At 40.2% G+C, this 18,378-nt stretch overlaps 1 protein-coding gene across 3 annotated transcripts; it reads right to left on the bottom strand.

Moving 5' to 3' along the window:
• Positions 1–4,444: 4,444 nt before the first annotated feature.
• bin2b (bridging integrator 2b) lies at positions 4,445–16,496 on the bottom strand. Of its 3 annotated transcripts, XM_032513017.1 has the most exons (13): positions 16,478–16,496; positions 15,996–16,163; positions 14,740–14,820; positions 12,583–12,637; positions 12,014–12,108; positions 8,822–8,917; positions 8,546–8,653; positions 8,336–8,421; positions 7,439–7,514; positions 6,853–6,935; positions 5,886–6,663; positions 4,938–5,030; positions 4,445–4,634 (listed from the first exon to the last, which is right to left on the bottom strand). In XM_032513017.1, the coding sequence occupies exons 2-13, from the start codon at positions 16,089–16,091 to the stop codon at positions 4,521–4,523; spliced, it is 1,761 nt and encodes a 586-aa protein (XP_032368908.1). In that variant the 5' UTR covers positions 16,092–16,163; positions 16,478–16,496; the 3' UTR covers positions 4,445–4,520. The 3 variants fall into 3 exon arrangements, with proteins under 3 accessions (XP_032368908.1, XP_032368907.1, XP_032368909.1); XM_032513016.1 differs by lacking the exon at positions 16,478–16,496 and having other exon boundaries at positions 15,996–16,255; XM_032513018.1 differs by lacking the exon at positions 16,478–16,496 and having other exon boundaries at positions 4,460–4,631; positions 15,996–16,256.
• Positions 16,497–18,378: the final 1,882 nt, after the last annotated feature.

Raw genomic sequence — 18,378 nt, 5'->3', positions numbered from 1 at the left:
CATGTTGCCTGAGCTCATTACTATTCAAGAGCTCGCCCAGTTGCGCTGGTAACAGATGCTAATAGCCAGTCTCATTGGCTAGCTTTTAGCCAATCAGAATCAAGCCGCTTACACATTGAATATTAATGAGAACTGGCACAAATCAATCTGAGTCTTCCTATACCACACTAGAATGGCTTGAAACAAGGTAACCGAGGCATTTTTTCACACACTAAAAAAAAAAAAAAAAAGTATACAGAGTCCATGGTACAACTTTAGACATTACCACAAAGTAATGAAATACACGTGGCCAGGATGAAGAGGGGTTATTGATTGACCTAGGACTGATCTTTTAACTCGAGCTGGTGTAACTTGATGTACAAAGCACATTCAGCCATTTCACTATGTCTTATGATATAGTCTGTCTACATTCTGAGAAAAATGTAAACAATTACACAAGGTACAGCCCAAATTTCTAAATCAGGATAGGTAGTGATATAAGAACAATGAAATGTTTGAATTACAAAGTTATGTATACAAAGTTCTAACATTTATCAAAATGAATAGATGACCCTAAACAAAAATGGACTACAATGCACACTCTGACATCTCTCCATGTATAGTGCATGTATGGGTCCTGAGCATGTGTGTGTATTTCAGGCCTGTGTGTGAGTACTAACAAAAAGTGTGTACACAGAGTGTAGTGCAGTAATCCCATTGGGGACTAATAAAAAAAAAAGAAAAAAAAAAAAAAAAAAAAAAAAAAAAAAAAAAAAAAAAAAAAAAAAAAACTAGACACCAGGCTTCTTTCAGAAAGCATTTGGTTGGTTAAATGAAAATGGTAATTACCTTAAAACATTTGCTTTTTTACTTGTAAGACCATTTTAAAAATCTTACACTTTGTCTAAGTTGTACCATTAGGCCTCTTCAAATGTCCTTTGTTAGTTTCACTGGCTAAAACACAAGGTTTAGTAACTTTTTGACATTATTGAACATCAGTTACATTCAAGCCCTCCGCTCCATACAACTCTCTGGATTTCTCAGCGTGTTTAGAAGATTGTGGCGTCAGATGACTTTTCCATGCAGAAGCCAAAAGGGAGGTATAGCCTCTTCTGAAAAGACCATGATGTTTTTTTAATCCTCCGTGTCCTTGGCTACTAGCAACTCTGGAGGGGTGGGGGTGGTGCCCAATCACAGAAGGTTTGAATCATGGGGACGCACCAACAGTTTGGTTTTAATTACTTAGAATTCCTCAGGGGCAATAGAAACCATGCACTGTAGCTTTAATCCATGGTAGTGTGGCGAGGAGTGGAATATTTAATTACAAATACTAAAAAGGAGAACTAAAGATAACTAAGGGAAGGAACTAACTTGGGAACCAAAACCACCTGGGGACTTGCACCCAGGATATGAAAACCCAATTCTAATAAGGGCACAGGGTCAAAACTGATGAAGCAGAGACAGTTGGTAAAACAAATATTAACAATTATCTAAAAATAAGACAACTATAACAATACTACAACTATAATGAAATACATCTAATAAACTCAAGTCAGTAGGCTGGGACTTCAGTGGGGGCAGACTACAGGAAAGAATACTCCATCTCCCTAGTCTGGGAGTGCAACACTACAAACTACAAGCAAACTAAAAGCACTAAAACAATCCCGGGGAGCGAGGTTCCAACACGGTGCCTAGCCACCCACCTGAAGACACCCAGGCCACACCAAAAATACAAGGGGACAAAAGAATGACGTTCCTGAAACAAAGACTCAAAAATTACCTTAAAAACAACCCGTTTAGTAACTGAACAATCTCAGAACTCACACTCAAGCAAAACAACAAATATATTCAAAGGTAATTAAGAAAAGGCAACACTAACAACAAATGCAAAGCAGAACAGCAACAGGTGAACCTAAAAGACAAAAAGGCACATGTTAGTTCAGAGGGACAACTTTAAATCTCTAGGAAAGACTATAAATGGGGACTCTAATCACCACCTTCAGCAGGAAACCACCACCAGGGACCAGCAAAAGGCTCAACTGACCCAACTGAGGCCTTCTATAAAGCACCTGGGCAGGGGGCGGAGCTAAGGGAGGAGTTTAGCTGGACTACCAGAGTTTCGTTCACAACTCACTGTGGTTCACCACAGTAGCTAATGTTACAACTCACATTGGTAATAGGGTTGATAATGACAATGGAGCTATTTGCATTTAACTATAACTCAACTTACACATTCTGTGATTATGTCAAAGATATTGCAGTAAGGGGCTTCTTGTGATGGGCGTATAAGAAACCATGTGTCTTTCAAACATCATTTGAGCTGCAAATAACCGTGCAGAAAGAGCCCAGCAGAGACAAAACAGGCCTCTGAGATGTTCACCCAGATAAAGGCCTCTCATTGAGAAAAAGACAAGTAACAATGCATTATGTTCATATTGGAGCACAGCCCGGAGTCTACCACTGTGAATATCACGTTTCAATATTGACCTTTCAGTGACAGAGCAACTCTATAAATAACACAATCTCAGTTACTGTTTGATTTTTATCAGAAGGGGAGGCTTGTGTGTTGCTGGCCTTGTCCTGATCTCTCAGTGTCTATTCCCACAGGTTGCCTGGAAAACATTCCCCTATGAAGTGTCCACAGTAAATTATAATAATGTCTGGTATCTCTGTCAGATATCGGTCACTGGCACATTTTCACTGCAACAGAAAGAATGTTTTTGTTAAGGAAGTTGAGAATAAAGTATGTTCAGAAAGGAGGTGCAACATAACTACTTCAATATTCTGTTTTTGATAAGAAGCACCAAGAAAATATCAACCCGTGACCATGCCGACATAAACCTGAAAACATGTAAGCTGTAAGTTAACCAGTAATGATTATGGTAAATATTTTAGCTTTGCTTCATTGGCAAAACCTAACAGCTGTAAACCAGAGGCTGTTTAAGCTGTTAACCACTTCATGTCCAGATGTTATTTCATAAGCAAATCAAATAAAAACTCTAACTTTGCTATTTAAACTGATCTCATGCTCTGCTTCCTGGACTCAGGGGCAAAGAGGAGTTAGGCCAATATTAAACTGAGTCCCTGTGTCACTGGGGTGACTTCATATAGCAGGAATGGTGCAGAATAAGGTTTACTCCAATAATAGAGACTTTGACAGATACATGCAGCAGTGGAACATCTGATAACCGAAGAGACCCCGGGCATCCTTTTTTTTTTTTAAAAGTGGTTCCCACTTTGCAGACGTTTGTCTCATTGATCACCTGAGGTGACATCCACACACACTAGCCCCTCCCAAAGGAGCCACTGCACCATTTTACAACAAATTCCTTATCATGCTGATGTCACCAAGCCCAAAACAAACCCAAACATCATTTCTAAATGTCTGTCTGATCCCGGCCCGTCTGGTCCCGTCGGGCTCGGTTCAGGTATCCCCACTCTACTGAGGTCATGAGAGCAGTCTTCTATAAAGTACTTGAAAGCAATACTTTTTTCAAAATTACTTTTAGAAGTTCAAAATACCTTAGTATGAACTTCCTTTATAGTAAAGCATTATATTCAGGGTTTAGTGGGGCACCAAACCCAACCAGACAATCCCAGCCCATGATCCACAGCTGCCTTCTAGCTACAGTTATCTCTATCCTACCCTTCAACTCCCCCTTTTGGTGTAACCTCATCATTGGATGGGTGCAGCTCATTCTGGAGGGAGTTGGGTTGGGAACTATGTACATGTATAGGTACTGAGCATGTGTGTGTAATTCAAGCTTGTGTGTTCTAAGAGTGACATTTCCCTTGAAAAATTAATAAATTATTGTTCTCAACCAGCTGGTGCTAAGTAGAAACTCCAACACACTTTAGGCTCTGATTTCCACACAGTAGAACTGTCAAACCAGAAGTGAGGCCCAGCTCAGTATGTTTTTATACATGACAGACCTTTCTTCCGTAAACTCATCTCGGTCAGTCAGTCAGCATGTCGCAGTTACCAGGTCTTGACAATATTTTCACATTCCATTGTGGTGAATCATTGTAGTTTTTCCCAACCTCAGGCTGTTTATCTGCAGTCCTACAGCAACAATTTCCTTTGTTTAAACCTTGCTGTTTCACATCCGCAGAATTTCATACAAGGACATATTCTTCTCTTTATTTTAGAACTTTATTTGAAAATTTTACACAAGATCATTGCATCATCTGTATAAAAAAAACGTTTGTTGCTTCACAGTGTTTCACAGAAAAACTTTGAAAATCCAAAAAGAGCAAAAATACTGTAACATCAAACAATCCAAACATCTCTTACAAAATGTTCTAAAGCGTCACTTTTGTTCCACAAGTTGCAACATCATAGCATGTGAGGCACCACGTGGGACTTGTGATCATCTGTTTGTACAGCTTCTGCACACACAACAGATGGGTTCACGCCCTGTGTGGTGGTGTGTGTGGGGGGGGGGGGGGGGGGGGGGGGGGGGGGGGGGGGGTGTGAGAGGAATCACCAACTGCTCAAAAAGGAAAAAAACAGAATTACAGACCAAGGAGCAACTATTGCCTCACTCTGCATCGACAGGCCGGAGGAGTTTTTCCAAGAAGATCCCAGAGTGGTTTTGTAGTTCCCTGTGCTGGTTCCAGCTCTCCTCCCTGATCCCCCTCACCAGGCCTTCCTGCTGCAAGACATCACATGTAACACATGTAAGATTTTAAGACAACAAATCCACCCTTTGATCAGATAATTTGTCAACGAGTGTTTTCTTTTGGTGCGATTTCCTTCTATTTAGAGGACTGACACAAAATGTTGGGGTCAGATTCACAAACTGTCTTTTTAGCCCCATCAGAAGTCCGAATGGCACTAAAAGTTCAGAGAGTTTCCTTTCACGAAGCGGCTAAGAGCCAGAGAGGAGTCCACAATCCACAAAAAGATGCAGACTTTACAGCAAAGTGAGCGCTGCTGTACAAGAACGCACACAAACCTCTAGAGTGTCAGCAAGCACCAAGATGATGTCGCCCTGTTCAAACTGGAGCAGACCGTCTTCAGACGCTGCATGGCTCTCCAACGCCACCCCCTGGTGTAAAAAACAAAACAAAGTTACTTTTAAAACAGTTCACCTAAAGGTTTAAATAACAGTTTCCAGGTTTGGAGATATCGGAGATGTGTTCCAACTCAATACATTGGGAGGTAAACATATTTTGTTAGCGGTGCTCACAGATTTAAAACAGTTTTCTAGTACTAATATTTGCAAACACAGTATCCCTGAGACTGTGGATACATACAAATACACAGAAAAAAAACACAGGCAAAAGTTTTTATCAGGGACTTTCAGTACAATTGTTTTTTTTTTTTTTTCAAATATTGCGAGCAACTACAAAAAGGTCATGTTTTTCACATCCTTTGTCTTGGAGTGGAGGTAGAAACAGATATTTCGGAAGGTCATCATCATGCACAAAAAAATATTCATTTAAATTTAAAAAAGGTGCTTGTAGGCCAAGCTTTTAAACTTTAGCCTGGCAAGGTGTCCCCCCCCCATGACCGGTCTTTACATTAAGCCAACATACTGACTCCAGCTCTGTACTTAAAGGGGAACTCCACCACATGCACACATCACAGTATGATTACAGGTTTTGGGGAGTACTACTGCACTTGAGAAAAAAATGTTGCGCAAACTGGGGTTGTGGAGAAATTAATTTTTTACATTGTGGGTAATGTAGTCAGGTTTAGACAACTACATAGAATAAAAGAAAAAATATCTCTCCAAACAGTCCATCAGTCAGACTCTTATATAGAAGTGCAATGCTAAATTGGTGGAGCACTCTTTTAAGACACGACATGAGATGGATCTTCTTATCTCAGCATCAGAAAGCAAGCTATGAAACTTAAATTATCAAATTGTTAAAGTCTTCCTTTAATTGTAGTCATGTACCTTGTAAAGAAAGCCTGGTGGATTGTGGGAACTGGAGTCATGGCCCGGGTCAGCTGTCTCCTGGTTGACTGATTCTTCCTCGTCCGTCTCCTTCTGCTCCTTAGCGGTTAAGAGGGGGTGTCTATCTTTGGAGTGGAAGGAGACGCGAGGGGCAGGAACCGGTACAGGTTTGGGATTTTCTTTCACTGATGGTGGATCACTCACATTCTCCTGCTCTGGACTCTGGGGGGTACTATCTGCAGAGTCAGAGGGATTGGACACTTCCTGACTTTCCGCCTCTGACTTTGGTACACTTACCCCGGAGTCATCTGACTGGTTTGCCGCAAGTTCAGCTTCTGCGTCTGGATCTGCATCTGCATCTGCATCTGCGTCTGCGTCTGCGTCTGCATCTGCATCTGCATCTGCATCTGCATCTGCATCTGCGACTGCATCTGCATCTGCGACTGCATCTGCATCGACCTCCGCTGGACTTTGACTCCCTGTGCTCCTCTTGCCGTTGTCATTGTCACATACCGACCGCCTCTTAGGTGTGTTGGCACCGCTGGAGCTGAGATCGGAGTCTGACGAGTTGACATCTTTGGATGAGACACTGCTTTCTTCTGGCGGGCCGGTTTCTTCACAGATGCTTTCAGTTCGTTTGACAGTGGAAGAGGGAACAGCGTCTTTTCCATTTTCAGTGGAGGAATGCATGGAGACGTGGTCGGTTGGGAAAGCTGTGTTGCAAGGGATGGGATTGGAGATAACCAGGGACTTTCTCTTCTTTGACTTGCTTGACGTGCTATTTGAAGGAAAAGTCCATTCATTATTTTTGGGCTTACACATAGATAGGTGTAGGTAAAAGTCTACCTGAATAGTGTTGTAGTGTTCATTTTGAAAGTGTGCTATTTAGTTACTAGACAGTATATTCTTGTTGGGAACACTGTAACCACAGATGAGGAAACCTGTGCTCCACAGCGCCTTACGGTACCTGTTGAGACCCTTGATGATGAAAGCTTTTCCCGAGTGTTGAGTCTCCAGTTTCTTCATCACATTGTACAGGTCATGGTTCAGCTGCAACACAAAGTCCAACATAAGCACACAAATTTGAAACACCATACTTATATTTAAAGATGCAGTTGGAATAGATATCATGGGATTTTTTTTTTTCCACACCTAAGTTAGGGCTGGGCAATATGTTGATATTTTATTGATATCGTGGTAGGAGTCTAGAGATCATCTTAGATTTTGGATATCGTGATATCCTTGTGTGGTAAATGGTGTCTTTTCCTGGTTCTTAAAGGCTGCATTAAAGTAAAGTGATTTCCCTTTCTGAACTTACCAGAGTGCTCTAGATGTTCTTCTATATGCATTTAACCACTTAGTCATTATATCCACATTATTGATGATTATTTTATCTAAAATGTATGTGTAATTTTCTTAAAGCACCAACTGTCAACTCCACAATATCAACATCGAGGTATTTGGTCAGTGATATTGTGATATCGCCCAGCCTCAACTTAAATATTTTACCATGTATGAGCGTGAGGAAATAAAGGATGTGCGTTATATCTTACCACGCTCATTTCCTTATAGAAGACGTCTCTCAGGTTCGATACGTTTTGGAACACCGTCACATAGCAACCTATCCGGCTACAGAGACAAAAGAATAGCTCTCAGTTCATCTTTCAGTTAATTTGTATGACCTTCTAAAATATGTTGCAAGCCGAGCTCAGTTTTGTTGTTAGTTATTCACACATTTGGAAATGTCTGCTTGCACTAATTCCACCTGTACAGGACGGAAATGCTCATTTACACAACTGACCCACATTTTCTTTTTTGTTGTACTCTCATCATGAAAGTCATGAAAGTTTTTTCACCTTTTGGTAAAGCTGCAGACCATGAACCATAAAGTTCCCAGAGTATGTCCAGTCTTTGTTGCACATCATTTTCTATCCCTCTCTCCCATCATTTAGTGTCATTATTCTGTCTAATATTGGCATTAACCACTTTTTAAATAATAATAATGCAAAAATCAATAAAATACTGCATTTCTATCATTTTTTTTGCTGTAATTTAATACTGCAGAGACTGATGTACAAGGTAAATTTCCCACTGGGAAGTATACATGATCTTACTTTCATAATAATGCGTGTGCTTGTGTGCGTGCAATTTCAGATTTATTCTCATTTAGTATCTGAACACCTACCCAAAAAAGGTGGGAAATGGATCAAGATTTTTTTCTTTTTTTTTTAAATAATAAAACCACTTAAATTGCTTATTTGCATATGTGCACACACTTTGCATTTGGCTTATGTTCCAAATAACCCGGCTGTGTCTTGTTAGTCTTGAATGCCCAATACGACCCTTGCGCATTCATACACAGATATTCTTACTTTACTTATTGGGATCCAAAACCTAGACTATGAAAATCTACAAAGTGTTATCTCCGACCATGTTAAATTCAACCATACCTCTGATAGAGAACCGGCAGCTCCTCCCTCAGCTCGTTATTTATTTCTTCAAAGACATTCTGGGTTTTGTTGAACTCTTCCTCTGCCTGTTGATGAGGATTCAAAAGTAGATTTGTATAAAACACTTCCAACTGGAAACCACTCTCATCAGCCAACACTTGTTGCACACAAGTTATTTCTGTGCTTTGTGTGGTGTTATACTAACGCTACCTTTGTTATTTTGCCCTCATCCTTTTTCTTGGCACTCTGGAGCGCTTCCAGGTGGTGACGTGCTGAATCATAGTCCACCAGCTTGCGACCGCGTTTGGCGACCCGTTCCTAAAACACAAAGAGTTTAAGTGAGTATGTCGTCCGGCAGTGAGAGAATGGATAACTGCGTGTGTCATCTAAATCAGACGGGTGTAATCCAAGAGGCCCGGAAGCACATTCTAGTATTTGGATGCAGTTTAGCAGGAACTGATTCAAGTTTAAATGCATCATCATTACCTTGACCTCAGGGAACTGGCTCGTATAGTTCTCCATGGTGCGGACTATCTGGTCACTTAGTTTCTCTTCGTAGTCGTTCCACAGCAAGTCTTCACTCTAAGATACATAGTTGACATCACATTAGTGTCGCTCTGCTAGTCCTTCCTCCACAGCGCTGCGGAATAGGGTCTGGCAAGTCCACGTTAAAGCTAAAGATCTTTGCCTGAACCCAACGAGACCCGACAGGTTTGGTCGACTTTGGTCTTAATTTCTATCATTTTACACAGGCTTGGGCTAGCGCTCCAGGGTCAGGCGGCAAATAAGCAGCCAGGTGATACGCAAAAATGGATACTGAGGAGGTGAAACGGAGGCTGGCTTCTGGCAATTAGGCCTATTTATAGGCTAAATGAGTAAGTGTATGCCTAGGCCTATTTAGAGTTGTGAGATGTTACAATGGTACATGTTCCAACTTCCAAGTGGACTACAGCCTACTTTAGTCATGAATAAATGATGTTAAAAAATGACCAGAATTTAGAAAGCCAACACAAAGAGACTGGAAGAAAATGGACATCCGGCCAAATTTCGGGCAGCAACGGAGCAACGTCATATAGCATCAGATAAACTGTAACAAGTGGCTCTAAATACTAAACAATTTTGACCAAACCATGAACATTATTTAAGCAAGGACAGGGCTGTAGTCAAGTCCACCTTTGTAGAGTCCTTTGACAAGTCCAAGGCCAGGACTAGTCGAGACAGAGTCCAAATAAGAGACAGTCAAGACCGAGACAGACAAAAGAATCCTCATCAAAACCACTTCCTTACCGGTTTATTATTTTTGATGCCAGAGATGGTATATCTTCTAATTTAAAGAGGATCACTTTGCTTTATTAATGTGTGATAATCAAAAAGGAAGTGCAGAGTTACACACTAAAGGATCATATTAGGCCAAATTATTTACTTTAAGTATAACAATTTCACTGACGTTCCCTAAAGCAGAAGTGCAACTTCACATTTTGGATGTTATTCTGGTGTAACAAGATCATGTTGCCCTGCCGATGGAAATTGTGACAGATAACAAGCAACAAAGGTGTCACCAAAAAAAATGGAAATGTTCCCATTCTTGAACTGAACAGTAAACTTTAGCAAAACACCAGAGCTGGACTCGGTCAAGATCAACTAAAATATTTGGTCCAATGCAGAGTCAAAGACAAGTTTAAGTACAGACACCATTTAACGTTATTATTTTTATTGTTAAAAAAAGAAAAGTAAGATCTAGTCTGTGAAAAGACATTAGCAGTGCACTTTTCCCCGGTGAATGTGTTTGATGACTCGTTCAACCAGCTGAGGGGGAGGACAAGACGTGTGTCCATGTTTGTGAGATAAGGAAAGCTAATGTGGGTGTTGTTCAGTGTGTGGCTCTTGCTGTGTCTGCTCTCTGGCTCCTTGACCTTGTCCTCTGCCTATGACAGAACACAGACGTTACTGCAATGTGCAAGATTTGATTGGCCGTATCCAAATAAGGTCTCCGTCGTCGATAACCAAGTATTGACGGCTATCGGTACGGTATTCCATCGAATTAATGCAAAACTAAGGGGAGCCGTTATGAAAGCAAAAAATTGTATTACAGACTTATTTTCTAAAAGGAGAACACAGGACTAGATGATTTACAGAGCAGAAAGGTATGCTGTAGCAGACAAAACAACATGCTATTTCTTTTCAGTTGAGCTCCAATATTTCATGATGGTTTTTCATACGTCCAAATCGGTTTAACTAAAATCTCCTTTATTACATGTCGTCTGTAGATTTTCTCAACAACCGCTCACCCGTTTGACCCCACATTTGGCAGGTGTACTGTACATTCAAGAACAGATAAGGAAAGAGGAAATTGTACATTGTAGGTAACTCAAACATTTCATGCATCAGCAATGTAAAAAGTTGGAATGACAGGTTTGATCCTGGAAATAGCTTGGTCCCAAGTAGCTAGCAGTCGGCAAATGAAGTGTATACTCTAGCATTGCTAGGAGACGCAACTATGACCTGGCAGATGTATTGCTCAGGACCCAAGGAAGCGTAGTGTCAAGTGAGAAGCTGATTTCAGAGATGGGTTCTCAAGAAAGCTGCAAGCAGCAATACCAGAAGCCAAGCAATCGGTCGGTTACCAACTGGCACGTTTTGAACGGGCACTGCATTGGTTTCTGACAAATTCGTCAAACTGAAAACAAATGTGACTTTACTGTTCCATTTCATTTTGAACATTAACATCAGTGTTTACTCTGTTGATTTTGTAGTGTCCGCCATGTCAGACTATTAGTCGGTATCACAGTCGTAGTAATAGTGCAGATGCACAACGAAGTTGCGGTTGCCTTTTCAATTATCCTGCCACCAAACGCGCCCCTCGTTGGCTGCAGCTCACACTGCAATTTAACAACAAGTAGAATTATTCAGCGGATACTGGGCCCGTCCAGTTTAACTGCGCATACTGTTGTTTTGATGTAAACGTTCACTTTCTTCCAAGTAAACTATTAAATGAACAGCTCCACCAAAAACGTCACCGCGGTGGGTCCTTTCTAACTGGACAACGTTCATGATCCCAAATGAATGCTGGCGTTGCTGCTGGATCTGTAAATAAGTATCTGTTCGTTGACATATTAACCATCAAACTTTATAAGGCCATAAAATGTTTAATGTGTGTGATGTGCAGCTTGTTTGGGAATTCTGCACCCAAGTAGCCATAAAAACTGAAAGAAAAAGCCATAAAACTGATTGACGCTGCTTTATCCTGTACTGTACATAGATGCCTTCCGGTGAAATGGGAACCACTCCAGTCTTAATGCATGTATTTTCATAGCAACTAATTTGGTCCCAAGTAGCTAGCTATGCCATGAACTACAAACTACTATTTTTTTTTTAAGTCCCTGTTCCATTATCTGTTTCTGTGACAGTTATTGTCACTATTCATTTCAACCGCAACCGGCCCGTCAGACACCGCCTACCAAGAGCCAGGGTCTGTTGGGTCCTTGTAAATTATGGAGTGTGGTCTAAACCTACTCTATCTGTAAAGTGTCTCGAGATAACTCTTGTTATGAATTAATACTATAAATAAAAATATGAATTATTTCAAACTGTTTTTACACCTGCTTGGTGGAACCTAATTTTTCAGATTACTGTTGAAGCAAACATGCAAAAAAAAAAAAAAACACATTATGAACATACTTCTGTAATGACAGCAAGGTCCTCCCCTCCATTCCAGTCTGGTTCGTAGATGTCTCGCAACGTCTGGGACAGTCGCTTGGACGTCTCATGCATGGCTGCGGAAAGAAACAGAAAATTGTTAGACCAAAAAAAAAAAAAAATCTTGGAAAGAAAATTCATAACTGCATAAAGATCTTATCATCTAGCATCAGCAGTGCAGTGCATTGTGGTGGTAATGTTTTTAGGGTTTGTGGCACTGTTGCTACACCCACACCAAGAAGGTCAGAACAACACGGCCTTCCTGTCTGGAGCTCACAATGCAGGAGCAACGGCTGACAAAACCAAAAACACAGCAGCTTCTTGCACATGAATCACATATGCAATGCTGCGTTTGCCATTTTCCCTGCAGGGTTTTATTTGTTCTTGTACAACACGGCAACGCAGACAGAATTGCAAAAGTCAGACACAGGATCCAAGAATAGAAGAAATCCACTTCCCTATTATTCACTAATTCTCCAGAGCAAAGAGTGGCATTCAGTTAACACTGTGCTGTGTGTATGTATACCCTGTATATGCTTTCATGACCATACCTTTTACCGCTGCATGGTAGGCTTTGACATCTTTAAACAGCCTGCTTCCATCGTTCTGTGTGCAGAAGCAAAACATAAATTACGAAAAAGTCAAATTCGGTGACACCCAGTAACAGTATCTCTGTGGCCGATCCGAGCCATTTATGCTTAGTCATTCCCTTAATGACATCAAATGTTAAAATAAGTGTGCTACTGTTTGAGCGCAGGCTGCCATTGTTTACGGTGTAAAGTTTTCTGTATCGAGTTCCAAGCTGCATATTATCCACCTTATCTGATGCTTACCACAACGTCAAGTTTAAAAAAAATAATCACAACATCAGATGTGGTGATGGTTGTGGTGAAGTGAAAGCAGTGTGTCTTGTCAGCGTGTAGACTTCCTTCCTGCTTGTCCTCGTCAGTTTCCCTCCAATATGTACCACAGTTGTTGCATTTAAAACTGAATAAGCTTTGAGCAACGTAAACGTGAACCTACTGTAGGCTATGGTCTTTTAGCCTGACAGCAGTAATGGTGGCCACAATAACGACATAATGATGAATGCTAAAACACAGTGTAACAGTAGCACAAGTAGAAATGAGACATGAAGTGAGACATTTCCATTATAAAGCCATATTTAACATTTGCACTGCTTATTACTATTGTTGCTTTATTTTTGTACATACATTTTGTGTATTTGTGGTACATATTGTAGATTTTGTTTGACATTCTGTGGACAGTAAAGGAAGAACTTCATCATGTTTCCTTACTGACAATAAACCTTGACATTGAATTTAAGTTTGCTAACATTAGCACATAAAGCTAATGGTCATACCAGACCAAGCAAGGCAGTGGCAACATAGCCCCTGAGTGTATAACACTGTGTGATGGTGCTTTTGATTTCTTTTATATTAAGCTTTATTTGTAAAAAGGATGACTGTAATTTTCTCTTTCCAATGTTAGTCTCATTTTATGTCCTTTCAATGACCAAAACTGGGCCAAGTTAGTTCATGACCCTTAAAGGTGCCCTGCCACACAAAATGTTTTTATTTGCATTCTTTTTTATATGTTAGGTCCATTTGTGTTTGTATTATGTTGTGAATGTGAAAATAAACTGCTACCTCCTCTGTCAGATCTAGTCTCTAAAAAGAAATAAGCAGAGAAATCAGGCCAATTAAAAACACTGGTCAGTCTGATGTCATGTTGCCTGAGCTCATTAATATTCATGAGCTCACCCAGTTGCACTGGGTAAAGGAGGCTGATAGCCAGCTTAGCTCATTGAATTTGAATTAGAACTGGCCCAAATCTAGCTGAGTCTTCCTGCAGGCTTTCCATACAACACTAGAATGGCTTGAAACAAGACAACCAAGGCATTTTTTACACAAACAATGTTACAGAGTTTATGGTAGAACTTCAGACATTACCACAAAGTAATGAAATACGTGTGGCAGGGCATCTTTAATGTGGATAGTTTCTTGAATCTGAGCATACACTCTCTCATTTATTATAATATAAAGGGTAATGCTTGTGTACAGATATCTAGAGGAGACATAACAAGCAGAATGTATGCAGAATAGATAAGAAACTAAGAAAGAGCTTCATCTTTGTAGTATTTCCTGTTCTCAAGGCCGAGCTGGTCGTCTGAACTTGTGCGTTGGCATCTCAACGCAACAGCAGCAATAGAACAGTTACGTTTTTGAGTCTTGAAGTGAGCATGTAGAGAGACCTTTTCATGTTGACCCCTGTGTTGTCTTCCCGTTGTTTTTCTGGGTCAAAATTTAAAATTAAAACTTTAAAAAATTTAAAATTTTGGTCAACCACTCAACACTTTTTCTGATGTTTTTGTCAATTTTATTCTGCTTTTTTTGAATGTTTGTTGTTTTTTTTCCACGTTTTTGAAGCTTTTTCCGACATTCGTAACCTTTTTCAACATTCTTTTATGAATTTATTTTTAAATGCTATAAAATTGAATAAAACACCCAAATTCAATGAAAGTAGTGAACTAAATCATTTATTTTACTTGTGAAGAGTGTTGTATAGATTGTTATTATAGATAGATTGATAGGTTATTGTTTTTGACAATTTGGTTGAAAGAAACCACAAATTTCTGATAGAGAAGAAAATGGGTAAAATTGGACCCGAGGACGACGTGAGGGTTAAAAAAAGATGGCATGTTGTTGTACCTGCTGTTTGTTGAGGCTCTGGAAACACAGCTCAAACTGTTCATCCTTGGTCTCCATGGTTTTGCCCAGTTTTTGGAGGACCTGAGAGGACGACAGGGTCACAGTAAGTTTCAACCTCACATAGACATAGGATTCTAGCATGACTGATTACTAGCCAGACTGATTAAAAAGGAGAATTAGGCACACACAGCAAACTATTACGCCTTCATAGACTGCTGCATGCAGCTGTTTGAAAGCCTGAACACCACAGCGCATGACCTTTAACTTTAAATCTGCAACAAAGGCTCTCATTATCATGTATAGACCTATGCTCCCATTATCCATGATTTACACACTAAAAAATATCTCTGAATCCCCAAAATAGACTTCGGTCTAGCAACTACTGACTACAGGCAAACTTCTGTAGCTGGTTTTTCAAGGCAAAGCGGTGAAATAAACAAGTCAACCACAAACTGAGTGAGAAAGGCTCAGCAAGCGAGAGGAAGTGCACAGTCAGGAAGTGGCAGCTTTTGTGTCCACACGCAGCTGTAGAGTCCTGAATGATGCTTAGAACGGGAAAGTCCAAGCTACAGTTTTATTGATGCATCAGATTTACAGTCCAGTCGTTCAGATGTAGACAGTTTAACAACATACAATAGACAAGGCTTAGATGACATGGTTCGCAGCTTGCATAGAGAGCTTTTCCCTTTTCTGAAGTATCACATGTTCTTACACTGTGTTACGATGAGGTCCAGCAAATAGGCTTAACATGATTTCCCCCCCCCCCATGGAACATTTCATTATGAGCCACAACATGGCACAGAGCTAGGTAACAGGACTATTAGGAAATTACCACAGCTGCTCTACATAACAACATATTTCATAAGCAATCTTAATACATCTTACACATTCTCTCATTTCACAATTTCTACTAAGGGAAACAAGACAACAAACAAATCCCCCGAAAGAGCTGTTTTTCCCAATTTGGGAGACCAGTTGTTGTAAATTGCATACTAAAAAAACTACAGACCCTTCAGAGATGCCTCATCTAATGTTTCCAAAGAAACCCTTGAGTAATCTTGAAGAAAAGTCTGTTTCCTATGACATCAGGGCGTCTAATGACTTAAAATACCCTACTACAGTAGGATGAAGCTGGATGACAAAGCTCCAATAAGTTGGTCTCATATCGCACCAAACTAATGACAGTGCTTCTACTGTACAGTTTGGAAGTTAAACGGACCCAAAGTAACTTTAGGAAGTTGATTTCCCTGGCTCACCTTCTCCTGAGCTCGATTTAAAGACTTCTGGACCCGCTTGGCAAGGAATCCAGCTCCAGCCTGGAGGTTTGGGCCCGTCTTGTTATTCTCTGCCATCGTCAATCGTCTTTCCGTTTCTCCTCACTAAGAGAACAGTCCGCCTACTGCCTGCTTCCTCTTGAGAAACTGCTTCACGGCGGCTGAATAGCGACTTAAATTTAAAGCAATGGAGGTGGAGCAACATACAAAGTGTCAAGACACACGCGCGCGCGCGCGCGCGCACACACACACACACACACACACGGACGGTGTTACAATCCCAGCTAGGAATGAAGTTATTTACATCCCTATCCGTGGGATCTGCTCATGTCCAAACTTGTTAAAGTAATTATTATGAAGAACTGTTTCTGCATGTCCCGATCTGTTGAACAGCCATCGCGTGGGCTACGCTGTGGCAATAGTGCACTTCGCTGTAAAGGTGGAAGTCATCCAACGACACTCACCTGAAAATTATGTAGTAGATTACGTTTCTGTGATGATGCGTACCTGAGTCAGCGACGTGACGTCAACAGGGGGGCCGCGGATTAGCGGTGTAGTGGCTGAGATTTGTTTCTTTTCTTTTTTTCTTTCTCAAACTAATCTATAATATTCACTGGATAGAAAGTTTTTATTTTTTTTATTTTTTTTGTTACTTTTTCCTGATGCCAAACTGTTCAATAAATGTTTAACACGTTTGTAAAATGTAAAGATGATAATAAAAAATAAGTGTAAAGTGTAGTGGCTGAGACGCTGCCTTCAAACGTGACTCAAAAAATCTTTCTTTTTGAGGACACATAGCCTACAAAAATAGGATAAAGCTTTTTTTTAATATAGTTAATTTTGAACATGTTAAAAAAACATCACTTGATGAATAGGAACATGTACTTTTTGAGTAGGTTACATTTGAGAAGTTACAGGCAAGAAAACCAACACAACAAAATCCTCAGCAAACATCTTTCAGAATCATAGTACATGATCCAAATAAGGGATTAAGTAAGGTATATGTACAAGGCTCATGTGGGCTATCGTTTCATATTTCATAACTCTGAGGCCATATGGCCTGTTATATTATATTATACAGAGCTGCACTGTTTGCTGAGTTACACATTGTTGACACATCTGCTTATCACCATGGTGTGACTAACATTTATGTCCCAACCCAATGAGGCCTGCTACTTCACATAAAGAAAACAACACAATTATGGCTAGCCCACATGTCCTTTGATTGACATTTTTGAAAATTTTGAAAATTACCTGTGTCCTTGGCCTTAATCCGTACATCTTTCCAACCTCCTGATAGAAATAATTAATTGTAGCCTATTGACTAAAGACGTGTAAATGTGTGTGGAAAAACCACTGATTATTTTGGTGTAAAAAAGAATGTAGGTAAGTTAAAAAACACAAAATGTAGGTATGGAGTGATTACTGAGCGGGCCTCCCAGCCACAGGCCTAGGGACCCAAGGGGGGGAGGGCCCGGGGCTTCACTTGCAAAATGTCACTGAAAAAGACCCCAAATTACCAAATTAAAATGGCATTCTAATTGTACTCTTATAGGTGTAGACACACACACACACACACACACACACACACACACACACACACACACACACACACACACACACACACACACACACACACACACACACACAACACACACAACCATATATACAAAAGTAAATAAAGGGGATTAATATCTACACATGGGGAGATCAAATTTAGAGAATGTAGACTATGCTCTAAAAAACATTTGTATTTGGTGTGTGTGTGTGTGTGTGTGTGTGTGTGTGTGTGTGTGTGTGTGTGTGTGTGTGTGGTGGGTGGGTGGGCATTTGTGGGTTGTGGTAGTTTACTTTGAAAACGTTATTAAAGAACAAGTCAAATCAAGAGGCAAAGGTTAGTTTAAATATCACTGAGATTATTTGATTTTCTTAAAGGTGCAGTTCACACATGGAGATCAATGTGTTTGTCACAAGGAGCGCTTCTAAGCCCAAAACAGTTGTAAAATGTCCTCTGCCGCTCTGAAACTATCAAACATTTTAAGAGCATGTATCAGACTAGGCACATTTAAGGAGTTTGAACCATATTAGGGATTAGAAATCAAGAAATCTCAGGATTAGATTAGATAGATTAGATTAGATTAGATTAGATGATACTTTATTCATCCCACAGCGGGGAAATTCCTTTGTTACAGCAGCAATTCTCTACAATGAAAGCAAAACAAACAAGTAAACACACAAGAAAAACAGGTAAACAATAGACAATGTGCAAGAAAGGTACACTGAAGCAAAGTAAGGTAAGGTAAAGTAAAGTAAAGTAAAGCAAAGTAAAGTGGCGTCACATGAGGTATTGTAAAGTAAAGTGCAG

Source organism: Etheostoma spectabile, chromosome 4, assembly GCF_008692095.1.
Source record: "Etheostoma spectabile isolate EspeVRDwgs_2016 chromosome 4, UIUC_Espe_1.0, whole genome shotgun sequence".
Taxonomy (NCBI): Eukaryota; Metazoa; Chordata; class Actinopteri; order Perciformes; family Percidae; genus Etheostoma; species Etheostoma spectabile.
This window is presented reverse-complemented; position numbering and strand designations above follow the sequence as displayed.